This window comes from Ceratina calcarata, unplaced genomic scaffold (assembly GCF_001652005.2).
Source record: "Ceratina calcarata isolate Rehan_Ccalc_2016 unplaced genomic scaffold, ASM165200v1 scaffold78.2, whole genome shotgun sequence".
NCBI lineage: Eukaryota > Metazoa > Arthropoda > Insecta > Hymenoptera > Apidae > Ceratina > Ceratina calcarata.
In genome coordinates, this window is record NW_017179105.1 from 2472436 (window position 1) to 2485513 (window position 13078).

Below are 13078 nucleotides of genomic sequence, written 5' to 3' on the forward strand. Positions count from 1 at the left end.
GTCTCCCTATTATTCGATTCTTACCCATTGCAAATATTGTAAACGCTGTAGCTGTAGCGTCTTGGACATAAGTTCAATTATTCATTGCGACGTAATAAAACGACCGTTTATAGATTCGTTTTTTTCGAATACATAGAATCGTAGATGTTCATTTTTTCTGATTGACTTGAAATTAGTCAATTAATAAAAAATCTGAGACCGAGTGTACGTAGAATAATAAAGTTTATAATAAAAAATTTGATAAATTCTGATAGTATCGGAATTCAATTTTTACCGAAAGAATTCTATTCGTATGACTTTCTCCTCGAAATGATATACAAACGAACACGTATTAAACAGGGCCGTTGTTATTTCTTGGCGAGGACAGTGTATATAGCCAAAAATTAAATAAAAGTGAGAGATCGTCGTACTTTTTCAACTCACGCTCTCGATAAAACTATTAATACTTGTCGCACGATAAAAGGTACTTGTCTCGGGGTATAAAATATCTCGGGAAATGCTTTTTAAATGAAGCGAAGGAGCTCGCAATAGGTTAGCAGAATAAAGTGGGCTAGTATAATACAATAAGATCGCCAGACAATAATAAAAGTTGCATCGGTTCAATTGCATATTTATCAAATTCTTCGCATCCGTATGGAATTACTTTGATAAGAAGCTTGTTCAGCGACAAATGTTATGTTTTGTATAACACGTTCTATGAAATTTCAATCGTAACACGTTTCACGCATTTAATCAAGTAAACGTAGAATATCGCAGTTATCTTTTTTATTATGCTCTCAAATAATACTTCGAACAATATTCTTTGAAATGCAGTGTATCGTTCGAATTATGAAATCATCGTTTTCTCAGCATTTACAATATGTTAATATTACACGATTCATAGCAATATTGAAAGCTGTTTGCTTAGAAGCACGGAGGATGAATTTACCAGAATTTTTAGCAGCAACTTTGTAACGATTAGGAATAAAGTTATTTTTAATAATGTACAAACGTCTCTCTTGATAATTACTAGATTTGATCGCTAAATAAATGATCATTTCTCATCTAAATTGTTCTATGTATACATTAGAAAGATAATTAAATTCTGAAAGTTGCATTGATGTTCCCAGCTGGATGCTCCTGTGTCCATGAGAACTGATAGACAGTGACGATGGACCCAGAGGAACATGTAAATATTTGTGCATTTCAAATTAATGTCAGGATCTTTCATATTCTTTTACTTTCCTATTACACGAATATTCGTTCTATGTAATTAATGCTTTAGAAAATCTGGTTGTAACACTCTTCTTATGTGTACCATTATCTCTTGCATGTTGTGATCAACAAGTAGTCAAATTGCATCACTAATATATCTGATTGTGTACAGCTTATTTTAGCCACAGTATATCAGGTATTCGATTACTGCACTCATATGCTTAGACAATTTCTGGTACATTATTGAATAATTTCAGTGCCTTTCTGCGTGTGCGATTATTCAAGCCTTCGTTCTCAACGTCTAATCTCGCATTTCTCTTTTCTAGTTAACAGACAAGAGTCAACCGAAGTTCACGCGCTCGGCAGCGAGGCATCTTCGTCGTAAGCGTTTGCATGATGCTCGTAAAGCTGAGAAGCAAAAGGAGAACTTGACCAACGGGATAAACGCTAGAGCGAATCAGGAATCGATCACGCAGAATTCCAATCAGCCAGAAGTATTAACGAAATCGAAAGCCCGGAGATTACGAGTAAAAGTGAAGGCAAAGGTTTTCCGTTCGTTCTGACTTCTAACCATGTATCGCACAACGAGCATGTGCATCCACGTACGAGATTCTCCTTCTGTTTCAGCTTATTGACAATGGCTGTTTGCTGGAGAACTCATGTGATTTACGAGAATCGGTAGAACCAGCGAATTCGACTGTATTCGATATTGAACAGTGTAAAGCAAAGGACGAGAGAACGAGCCTCAAAGTGGAGTCTGTAAAACATTCGGCCGATGAACTACTTAACAACGTGAGAAACCTACAGTTCATTGAACCCTCTGAATTAAATAATTCACATCCTCTGATAGCGGATAATAAAACTGAATCACAAGATTTCAACTCTATACAGAAAAGTCCAAGTGCCAATTGTAATAAGGATCAGTCCGGAACTGAACCGATCTCCGATTCCTGTCCAGTGGTTACTCAAATATATGTACCAGATTTAACTTCCGTAAAACGAGAAGATATTACTGAAGTGCCCACTGTTTTAAGTACTGATAAATTATCAAGTGAAACTCGTTTACTTGATATTAAATCCGAAACGCCAGCAGCTGTAGCAACTAAAATGACCAACAGCAAGACAAACGTACCCGAGAAATCGAGGGATGAAGTGAAAGCAGAGCGCGAGGCGAAGAAAGCGGCTAAGGCTCTTGCCAAAGCGAAAGCTAAGTCGGCGAAAACGCAAGATACCTCGAGTAAGAAATCTTCGACCTCTGACAAACCTCCGCCTTCCGATAGTGTCAAAAGCAGAGATTGTGACGAGGCACCGGAGACGTTAACTAAAAAACCTAAAGAAACTGTTCAAACTTCTAATAAGCCCGTAGTTAATAAAATAACGAACGCGTGTACAAAAAGTGATCCGGAAAAGCCAGAAGCCGATGGCGAAAAGAAGAGTAAAGCAGAGTTGCGAGCTGAGAGAAGAGCGAAGCAGGAAGCGCAGAGAGCAGCTAAGCAACAGGGTTCGGTAGACAAGAGTAAACTTGAAGGCAAGGAAGAACTTAGTACCACTAAACCTCTGACGCAAACTCCTCCGGCCCAAAAAGTGAATAAGATCAGCACGCCTAAGAAAATTGTGCAGAAAGATGGCAAAGATAACGCACACGAAATAAATCTGTTCAAACATTTGTATCACGAAAGAGAGAAGGCGACCGTTGACGTTCTTCTCGTCAATTCAAACATCCATCCGGCAATAATTAGATTAGGAACGCAATACGCCAGCAAGGTGATCGCTGGCAGTAATGCGAGATGCGTCGCGTTTTTAGCGTCTGTCAAACAGCTAATTCAAGATTTCGAGAGACCGTCGCAGGCCGACTTTATCAGAGGTCTCGAGGCGAGTTTGAAAAAATCTGTCGATTATTTGCACCACTGTAGGCCTTTAGCTGTTTCCATGCAGAACGCGTTGAGGCATTTGAAATGGCAAATGACCCAGTTGCCTCCTGCGTTATCCGATTCAGATGTGAGTAGATACTTTTCGAACTTGATCCTTTTATGAGAGACTTAAAATCGGATATTCCAGGCGAAGAGCAAACTGTGCAACGCGATCGATACTTATATTCGCGAGCAAATTCTACTCGCCGACAAGTCAATATCGATAACTATAGAAACGAAGATTTCGAATGGAGACGTTATTCTGACTTATGGCTAGTAAGTATTTGACTATTTGAAAAACAATCTCTGTACTTCTTCCGTCCAAACTAAACTGATATTGGTTTTAGTTCATCTTTGATACACAAAATACTCTTAGACGCGCACGATGCCGATAAAAAGTTTCGTGTTATCGTCGTGGATGGGAGACCATGGCTAGAGGGAAAGGAGCAGCTCAGGCGATTAGCGAAAAACGGGCTCGAATGTTCTTATATTTTAATTAACGCTTTAAGTTATGTGATGCCTGAAGTAAGCATCATCGATTTCCTTTTATTTCTCAAAAACGTTTTAAGATCATTGATAGTAACCGAATTTTTGGACAGGTGAGTAAGGTGTTCCTTGGTGCTCATGCGATATTAGCGAACGGCGCGGTGATGTCAAGAGTCGGCACTGCTCAAGTTGCCCTAATGGCAAGAGCTTTTAATATTCCAGTGTTAGTCGCTTGCGAGACCCATAAATCTTGCGAGCGAGTACAGACAGATTCTATCGTATATAACGAATTAGGTAAGAACACTTTTATACAGTGTTTAATATCGTTTTTTGTTTTCGTTTTTCGATCGTTTTCTGGTTCCCAGGTAACGCGGACGAACTTGCCCGAGATAGTGGCAGCGGCACAAAAAAATCCTTGCTGGCGAATTGGAAGACTAGAAAGTCATTGAACCTTTTAAACATCACGTATGATGTTACACCAGCCGACTTGGTGACGGCTGTCGTTACAGAACTAGCTATTCTACCCTGCACTAGCGTTCCTGTTATCTTACGTATTAAACCATCGGAGATCTAAGTTTTCCTATATTGGGATTTAAACTTCATCGCGTAATATCTGAAACCCATTTTAATTACACTCCTTAACATACGGCGTCGATCCTTTTCTTATATTTCATCTTAATAAACGTATTATCGTTGTATATTATGTTGTGTACTTTAAATAAATCTCTGAGATAATAATCGTGTGGTTCTACTTTACTGGAAGAAGATTCCGTAGATCCCTCCAACTTTTTCTATATATGTCATAGCCTATCATGTGTTCACTGCTGATCTGTATATAAACTAGCAGAAGTTATAATGTACAACAAGAAATATTTAAGTTTTTCCTGCAATTACGTGATATCGGATAGAACGAATTAGTTGTACTAATGTATTATTTTAACTATAGTTCTCGTGATTATTAAATATAATTCGTTGGGTCTATGTGATCGTGATCCAACCTAATTCTTTCATCTCTCATTTGTTCCTTCGATGCGAATTAAATAAATAGGAAAAATGCTTAGACAACCGTTTGTAACAAAAATGATCACGATATGTCGCGGAAAATCGGTTTCGTTCTTTTCTACTGAAGGAGATATTCATAACATACTGGCAACACATTTACAAGTCGATCAGAAGGCAATCGAAAAATTGTATAAAATTAAAGCAGTCAGTATTATAACGAAAATACCGACGAAACAACTTATTCAGAATTGTGCAATACTGCAAGTAAATACGATTCGTGATTTTATTCACTGTTTTATGTAACGTGTGTGTATATCATCAATCATCTGTCTGTTGCTTTGTTTTAAGAATATGCAAGTGAACTTAGAAGAAATTGAATATCTGGCCCACTGCTTGATGATCCAGCCTATGGTGATGAGGAATCGGATTTCTATACTTAAAGAAATGGGAGTGGAGTCTGTAGAATTGCAGCACATTTACCGGTACGTCTGTTCACTCGTTTGCTGATACATCTTGTATTAATCGACTGTGCGTTTCAGATTTCCAGGATCCATGCGCAAGTCGGTCACCAAGTTCATGGAATCCCACAATATTCCAGCTAAAGAAAGCTATTTCGAAAGTGTGTTCAGTAATATAGGTGTAAAGATAGATAATAGTAACACAGATACAAAAATGTTGAACAACAAGATGAGAATGGGAGACTACTATGCGACCTGTATGATATACTATAAGAAGCATCATCTGAAACTGTACGATGACACGTTTCATAGAAATAAAAGAATGAAATATTTGAGCTTCGCGGAGCTGTCCAGATTACTGAAGATACTGAAGCACAAGTGTAAACTCAATGACACATTTGTATGTATACTTGTCGGAAAAGGGATTTTCGTATAAATAATGCAGTGTAACATCTTGTTTTTGCAGTTAAAAGAGAATCCTTACCTCCTACATTTGGATCTGGATAAAGTCGAGAAGTTTTTATCCGAGTTAAAATCCGTTCGGATAAGCGGCAAAAACATAATGGACGTGATAAAACAACATCCTCGTGTTCTGTTTTACGAGCCGAAGAAAGTGAAAGAGTTGTTGCAACTGTGCAAAACATTAGGCGTGCCTGACCGCACGATAGCCTCCTACATACATGTTCTGGGCATGGATAAAGGGACGTTCCTTGAAAGATACATGCAAATCGCGAATCAGTTCGAGTTGGGCGTGTGGCTGCAGCATTCGCGTGTACTGTGCATGATATATTCTTATAAGTTAGTCTCGAATCGCGTGAATTATCTCAGGCCGTTGAGCTACATTAACAATGCGAATATTAATACGTATCTGGCGGAAAAGAGATTCTTTCTAAGGTAAGTATATCAAGGATTTTTAATAAGTGATATTAATTAATAGTGACTTGATTTAGATTCGTGGAAGGCGAGATCCATCATACGGCTGTAAGAAAGTTTCTTCTATACGTTTTACGAAAAGAATTGGGAGAGGATAAAGTATATTTGATAAATTCTATTGAGAGGCATCCTTATTGGAAACATATTCCGTTGATGCATATCGATCAAATGTTACGGTTTTTAAAGAAGAATTTTACGGTCGAGGACATATGCTTGAATATACATGTGATACTCTATCCACGGTAAAAACAATTTTTATATCTAATAATAAGAGATGTGTGTGGACGGGACGGATTCTTGAAAATTTTGAGAACGGTCTATTCCTTATCTTTTTTAAATTCTTAGGTCCAAAGTTGTGGAAGTACTGAATTTGATATACGAGAATTATTCGCAGCAAAAGGGATATAATTTCACTCCCACGCAGTACTTGGCAATGTGCTTGTACAAACTAGAGAAGAAATACCATTTTACCGGTGACGCGGTTTGGCAGACGGTGCATAATGAGATATCCGATTTGAATCCGCATCTGTTCGAGGATATAAAACCAAACGAATCCGACAGTCTCGTAAAATATATAAACGAGAACGATAACGAAATGGTGAATGTAAGCGGTGCGGCGTGGCTCGAATATCTGCTGCAATCGCGTTGAGCATACACATAGGAAATTGTATATATTTTATTACAATAAACTGCTGATGTTTTGCGGTTATTTATTAATGTACACAAATATTTTCTGATGATTTATTCAAAATCGCTTTCGCTTACAAATCGTATATTAACGTACAAGATTATAATAGACACTACCACGTTCCGAGAGATGTTGTTCATCCGGAGGCAGAGTTCTCGTCGATTGCATATTCTCATGTTTTAATTGGAAACATCACAAATAGAAGAATGGAGTATAAAATATACACGCGATATGATTTGTATAAGAAATTTTACAAACTGAAAAATGACATACCTTACGTTTCATACATAGTTTCATACACGTACAGTTACGATATAGAGTACGACACGCTTTTAAGGCACTGGAATGCTCTCGTTCAGTTAATTGCTCCCTAAAAATACATTTCCTAAACCTACCTTTATCATAAAAAAAACGCTTCCTTCTACAGTTTCCTAAGTATCGTTAATAATTATTATACCCTTAATTACACGCGGTTTAAAAAAACTCTCGATCCAGTATATGATACAAGAAAGAATATTTCATAAATAAAAAACTGTTTAAAAATTCCCTTCCCTTACACAACTTCCTCGATCCTTCTGCTTTCAAGCTACCAAAAAACTACAGTTCCTCGACTCAAGACACCGTTACATTACGAAACCCAAGAAATCATTTCCGAGGGAAACTAGAACGAGACCCGAACGTCTCGTCTTCGGACCCGAGAGCTCGTCATCGACCCTGAAACTCCCAAATCGGAACCGCCAGGTGCTCTACAGCGAGCCTAGACCTGAGGTTTCGAGTCAGTTCAGAAAAGGAGGCAACTGTACGTAATTCTGCTGACTGTTCGGCTCGGTCTTCACCATAACTTGATCCTTCATCCCTTGCCGTCCCTGCGGCGAGTGCATCCCGTACTCTTGCTTCTGGTCCTGCTGCTGCTGCTGCTGCTGTTGCTGCTGCCCGTAATCCTGCTGCTCGTGTTGATACTTGTCCGCCGGACTCAGGCCACTGACATAATCTAGCTGCTTGTTCTGCTGATGCTCCTCCTCGGACATCGAGTTAGTCAAATGCGTAGGCGGCGAGTGGGTAGTCACCATGGTCTGGTAATCATTACGCGTGAGAGGCGGCGGCGGACTGTTGCTGGCGTTCATGTAGTCCTGGTGAACGCGCATCGTGTTCCCCGACGGCGTGGAGAACAACGAGGCGTCATGCTGAGGGAGCATCGTCGCGTACGAGTACGCCGTCCCGTTATTACTGGGCCCGCCGAAGGACGTGGAATACGGTGAATTCGACGGGCTGAGAAGATTCAGATGTGGTGCCAGGTCGTACGCCGGTGAATACGCCCAGGCATCAGGCGGTGCCGTCGCAGTCGTCGGGGAAGCGAACGGATTCAAAGTATTGTTAAGAGAGGTGAAAGATCCTGTAGAAAATAATTATATTTAATCGAATGACACGAGATTTGGTAAAATGTTTGATAACTTACCTGATAAACCCGGACTCGCGGAGCCGGCAGCCATGTAACCAGCGGTTTTACGCGGCGGTTCTCTCTTACGCCATTTCGCGCGCCGATTCTGGAACCAGACTTGAACCCTCGATTCAGAGAGTGCGAGTTTGAGAGCGAGCTCCTCTCGCGCGAATACGTCTGGGTACGGTGCACGCTCGAAAGCCCTTTCCAATTCTTCCAATTGATAAGCCGTGAACGTCGTTCTAGTCTTCTTCTTCTTAATTCCGTTGTTATCAGTCTTCTTCTTCGAGTCTTTCTTCGCCGGCTGCGCTTCACTGCTCACTGTGGAACAAATTAACGTTCTAACAATCTTTCGTTAAAGAAACGAAATACAGAGATGGTAAAGAAAATAACCGGGAGCAAGGGTGTTCATCGGATCTTCCGGCTTCCTTTTCAGAGGATTCCCGAGCTGCAGGCTTTGCTGTAGCGTCGTCGAAGTTGGCGTCGCGGCGGTGGACGTCGAAGTGGTGACGTCCTGCGTCTGCGGGAGTGGCGCGTACATTCCGGCCAGTTCTAATTCCTTCAACTCCTTCTGCTGCTGTTGCTGTTGCAAATGATGGTGGGACGTTTGATGATGCGGTGGTGGGCTGTTGGAAGAGTCCAATTTGTGAAGGTGGCCTCCGGTGGGTATCAAATCGCCGCCATGGTGTCCACCGTGAAGACCCAGCATCACTTGAATACTGTGAACGCCGGAACCAGCTCGACCGCCGAAGTCGGAGAAAATCGGATCGTCGAAGGGACCTCCGTCCATTTTTCCGGACTCGGAAATTTATTCGAAGTCCGTTGCACTTCACTTTAGTTCAGAAGCACGTGACTTATTATTGACTTTTCAATGCTTCAAATTGTATCTCCCTCGTTGAATTGCTATGAATCCAAGTTTAGATTTCTTCTATTAATTTCTATTTCCTCTTCTCGTACGTTGGCTCATCCTTGTCCTTTAATCGACAATTGAAAATTTGACGTTGAATTTCGTTCGAATCGTCGAAGCAACAGGTTTCCAATCACTTCCACCGATTCCTCAAGTTCTCGTTAATCTCCGCCAATTATGCAGAAAGGCGCGCAGTGCTCAGAACGGTGGTCGCGTTCGCGCGTCCTCCGTAATGGAATCCGAGCCAATTGCGATCAATTGTTGCCCGGGTTATGATTAATTTTGATTAGTCCGGGCTAACGAAGCGAGCCAGCATCGTGTCGTCGACGCAATGTACAGATTTAACCGGGACGGAAATCGGCGGGACCGGCGACCCTACGGTCGATCGTCACGATTCGAAACTGAGCGGCAGATATTAAAAATTCGAAAATCTCCTCGACTCGAATCTTCTCGGGACGACTTGCTCGCGGCGAGCCTCGGATGAAAGGTCGATCTCGCGAAACAACAAGAGCTAACCGGACACTGTCGCACCAGCGACGATCCGTTCTGACTCTGGCTAATCAACCGACACTCACACACGCTTATATTTTCAACGGGTTGTCGGCCAGTCCGCCCCCACACATGGAAACCAGCCAATCCAGTGGCATCGACTACGTCGTTAATGCTTCAGGAGAGGACGACCGTTTTATGCGGGCGCGGTACACTGCCTCCCAGTGTTTCTTCCTCTTTCTCTCCCTTTCCATTTCGTCCATCGTCGTATCTCTCCGTCCCTAGTTTTTATCCCCCTCGCACGATCATCGTCTCCCTCTCCCAGGATTCTCTTTCATTTCTTTCTCCCTTTCCTCCATTCTTCCCATGCCCACGCCGTGGTACCACGGGGTGAGTTCCCTAGCTTTCCTTCTCTTTCACTTTCATACACCTCCCGTTTTTCTCTCATTTCTATCTGTACAAGGTGCGCGTGTCGTTGATGTCTCTCCTAGGAACGTCTTTTCGTTTGGTACCACCGCGTCGTTGCGCCGCCCCCGGATGAAGAGACTGGAGAACCGGAGATTCCGCGATGCGTTTAGGTGACGGTGTCGGGACAACTGGAGGGGCGTGTGGGAATCGGAGCAACCCGGCTTGCGCACGATAAACTGCGATGGGAAAATTCTGCATCGGAGTCTTCCATTCTGACTATGAACTCCTCGCGCTTGACCCCTATCAGGAGGTCACAGTTCAAAATCTACCAGGCGCTTCATTGCATTTTTCGTATAAATCATATGTATATCTCACGATTTCGAGACTAATCTTTTACTTGGATCGTAGAAAGTTCAAACTCAGAATAAAAAATACTTACGGTTGTAACACAGTTTTATCCAAAAAAGTTTCGACCCACGATAACTGCAAATATTAAACACTACCGATGGTCTTTGAAACTTCACTTGACAGCCTCGGTTACACTCCACGAAACTGTATCAACGATTCTACGTCACATGTCTCTTGACCAACAGTCCTTGAACTTTGACTCCCAAAGATGACGAAGCTTGCAACCAGCCTGGTCCGAGATCACACGATTCTCTCGTCGCACCTCTGAACGTCCACAGTTTCGAACACATCCGGTGTCACCCGGATCGAAGATCGACGATCGATCCGCGAGGGTAGAAAGGTAAAAGTACCTATACTTTCGAAGAGATCCATGTCCGTTGGCCGGCAGCGTGGCACTGAGCTCTTAAGCGCAGGCTCAATGAAACCAGCAATCGCCAGGAATTGCCTCGAATTGGCCCAATCAAACTACCCCCATTCCGTGTGTACACGCGTACATTAACTGCTAATTTCATCGGCGGTAATTAGCGCGCGCTCGTGCGCGCCTGTCACGCGGTGATTTAATTGCACTCTCGCTCTCCGGGACCGGGCACGCTCTCCTTCACTTCCTACCCCACCGGACCGCGCGGATCCGTGTTTCCCGTTCGACACAGGAACCGCGGCCTCGTCGCTCGTTTCGACCGGTCCACGCGACTGTTCACCAGACTCGCGAATCGACCGGTGAACAGCAGTTCACGAGTCCGATTGAATCGACATAAACGAATCAAGTGCTTTCAATTGGATTCTGAAGGTGCGAAAAGACCGCGGCTACAGGCTATGTCAAAATGGGAAGCAAGGATTCCACGTAAAGAGGAAGAACTGCAGTAATGGACAATGTACGAAGATCATCAGAATGAATGGGAGACTGGCTTCCCGGAGGCTCGACGTTGGACGGCCAGTAAGGGTGATCGAATGCGGGCCGCAGGATATCCGCGGACGCAGGAGACGCCGTTTTGCCGGGAGGATGACGGCTATCGCGCAAGAGCGAGAAGTCGGTAACTTAACTGGCCTAAATGGGTTTAACTCGATGTGATTTTGCTGGCGAACCACTAAATTGAACGAATACGAACTAAACTGAACTCAACTAAGCTAATCATATCACATTACTAGCGTTATTAGCCGAGAGACGATATAAGTGAAGGTCCGGTGGTGCCTGGCTGCAGTAACGGGTCGCCTCCTGTACTGACCCTCTGCACGACTTTCTTTTTTCGACCCCCATTTCTTCCGCGAAAACACCGTCCGGTTTTCAGTCGTCGATCGCGCGTCAAACTGCTACGGTCACCCGGAAGTCGACTCTTCAGGGAAAAACTGGATTCCTGGTGAACGCGAGGCTCGCGATGTCACCCGATTCCGGCCGAACGCAGGACAGGAAACACGTGCTCCCGGAGAAAGTGACAACTCGTAGCGCGCCGCGTATGAACCGGTGGACGACTTCCGGTTCGCGGTGACGTTCGTAGTTCCCGCAGTGGATTATGCAGTGATCTCTATTCGACGTTCATTCGATTTTACTCATGCTACGAAGTGCGAGAGACACGTGAGACTTTCTTCAGTGGGAATCGTATTTTGTGATAATCTTTAATCTGTAATACGAGTGTCGGGATTCTACGCAAAGTACGATTTGAATAAAAATATTTGTATTGCCGATTCGTCGTGTTTGCTAAATGTCAAGTGTTTCGTCAATAATAAAAAAAAAACCTTTGCACTACGTAAATCACCTGAGAATGTTTAGTATCTCCGAAGATTCGACAATCCGTGGAAGATGTGAGTGGGGGTGGAAGAAAGAGAAGGCAGAAGAGCTTTATCTCCCACCAGTAGCTTCAGGTTTCCCCCAGAAGAGACCTGATGGAATAATGAGTACGAAGTGGACACGATACGTTCAGCTCCCACTACCATCGTAATAGGAGTTTCTTGGCTCCACCTACTCTTCGACCATATCACGACCTCGATTACTACCTTCCAATATATTTTATTTCATTCCTCGACCCTACGAGACTTTCCTCCTTTCCACTTTAAAAATTAAATCTCTCAAACGGAGGTTTATGAAATAATGGATATTTAAATATCGACTCTGAGAACGAGAAATGAGCATAACATGAGATAAGCCAGTCCCTTGCTTCGTTCTATGATTCTTTTATATTCAATATTAAATCATTTTGAAATTTCACAATATTTTTCACATAGAAATTATAAACAGTTATTTGCGCATTGTTGTTGAAGCCAGACAGTAGGGAGAGAAGTTCTCATCGAGGAGTAAATTTAGATTGACCAGAGACGGGAGGGTGACGAAAGGGTAGAACCCGAGAGACTTTTTGCACGCGAGCCGCTTTTTTTTACGTCGTAGGTATGCCGACCGGATAGTATTGCCGTGTGGCCAGGCTGACAGGGCCGACCAATTGAGCCTGTTAACGTCAATTGGACTGAATTAGTTCAATTGAACGTAATTGCACGAAGGCGACGGGGAACCTCCGCTCTCTGTTCGCCGGCCATGCTCGCGTTTTGCTATCCTCGCGCTGATATCGCGCTATTCTCAGGAACTTCCTCCGTGGTACAGTCCCAGCATCTCGAAACGCTCCGATGATACCGATCAGTAGACTATTAATTTTATTCCAAAGGCACTGAGCATTTAATAAGAGAATTGAACATGCGAAGACTGCACATGTTCAACAGACACCATAAAATATTTTTAACTATTCAACTGATTAATCGTTAAATAAATGAAAC

General features: G+C 42.8%; 3 protein-coding genes across 7 annotated transcripts; 2 read left to right on the forward strand and 1 right to left on the reverse strand.

Moving 5' to 3' along the window:
- Nucleotides 1–187: 187 nt before the first annotated feature.
- On the forward strand, nucleotides 188–4328 carry eIF2Bdelta (eukaryotic translation initiation factor 2B subunit delta). 4 transcript variants are annotated; one of them, XM_018034447.2, is made up of 9 exons: nucleotides 188–531; nucleotides 1110–1168; nucleotides 1521–1739; nucleotides 1822–1986; nucleotides 2086–3192; nucleotides 3253–3380; nucleotides 3452–3629; nucleotides 3704–3884; nucleotides 3956–4328. In XM_018034447.2, the coding sequence occupies exons 2-9, from the start codon at nucleotides 1151–1153 to the stop codon at nucleotides 4162–4164; spliced, it is 2205 nt and encodes a 734-aa protein (XP_017889936.1). In that variant the 5' UTR covers nucleotides 188–531; nucleotides 1110–1150; the 3' UTR covers nucleotides 4165–4328. The 4 variants fall into 4 exon arrangements, with proteins under 4 accessions (XP_017889936.1, XP_017889933.1, XP_017889934.1 ...); XM_018034444.2 differs by having other exon boundaries at nucleotides 189–531; nucleotides 1822–3192; XM_018034445.2 differs by having other exon boundaries at nucleotides 189–463; nucleotides 1822–3192.
- Nucleotides 4329–4382: 54 nt separating this feature from the next.
- mTerf5 (mitochondrial transcription termination factor 5) lies at nucleotides 4383–6704 on the forward strand. Its single transcript, XM_018034316.2, has 6 exons — nucleotides 4383–4856; nucleotides 4941–5074; nucleotides 5132–5450; nucleotides 5517–5944; nucleotides 6001–6225; nucleotides 6329–6704. The coding sequence occupies exons 1-6, from the start codon at nucleotides 4644–4646 to the stop codon at nucleotides 6630–6632; spliced, it is 1623 nt and encodes a 540-aa protein (XP_017889805.1). The 5' UTR covers nucleotides 4383–4643; the 3' UTR covers nucleotides 6633–6704.
- Nucleotides 6705–6710: 6 nt separating this feature from the next.
- On the reverse strand, nucleotides 6711–11627 carry repo (homeobox domain-containing protein reversed polarity). Of its 2 annotated transcripts, XM_018034319.2 has the most exons (4): nucleotides 10353–11627; nucleotides 8503–10213; nucleotides 8128–8430; nucleotides 6711–8064 (listed from the first exon to the last, which is right to left on the reverse strand). In XM_018034319.2, exons 2-4 carry the CDS (start codon nucleotides 8897–8899, stop codon nucleotides 7448–7450), a joined length of 1317 nt encoding a protein of 438 aa, XP_017889808.1. In that variant the 5' UTR covers nucleotides 8900–10213; nucleotides 10353–11627; the 3' UTR covers nucleotides 6711–7447. The 2 variants fall into 2 exon arrangements, with proteins under 2 accessions (XP_017889808.1, XP_017889806.1); XM_018034317.2 differs by having other exon boundaries at nucleotides 8503–11627.
- Nucleotides 11628–13078: the final 1451 nt, after the last annotated feature.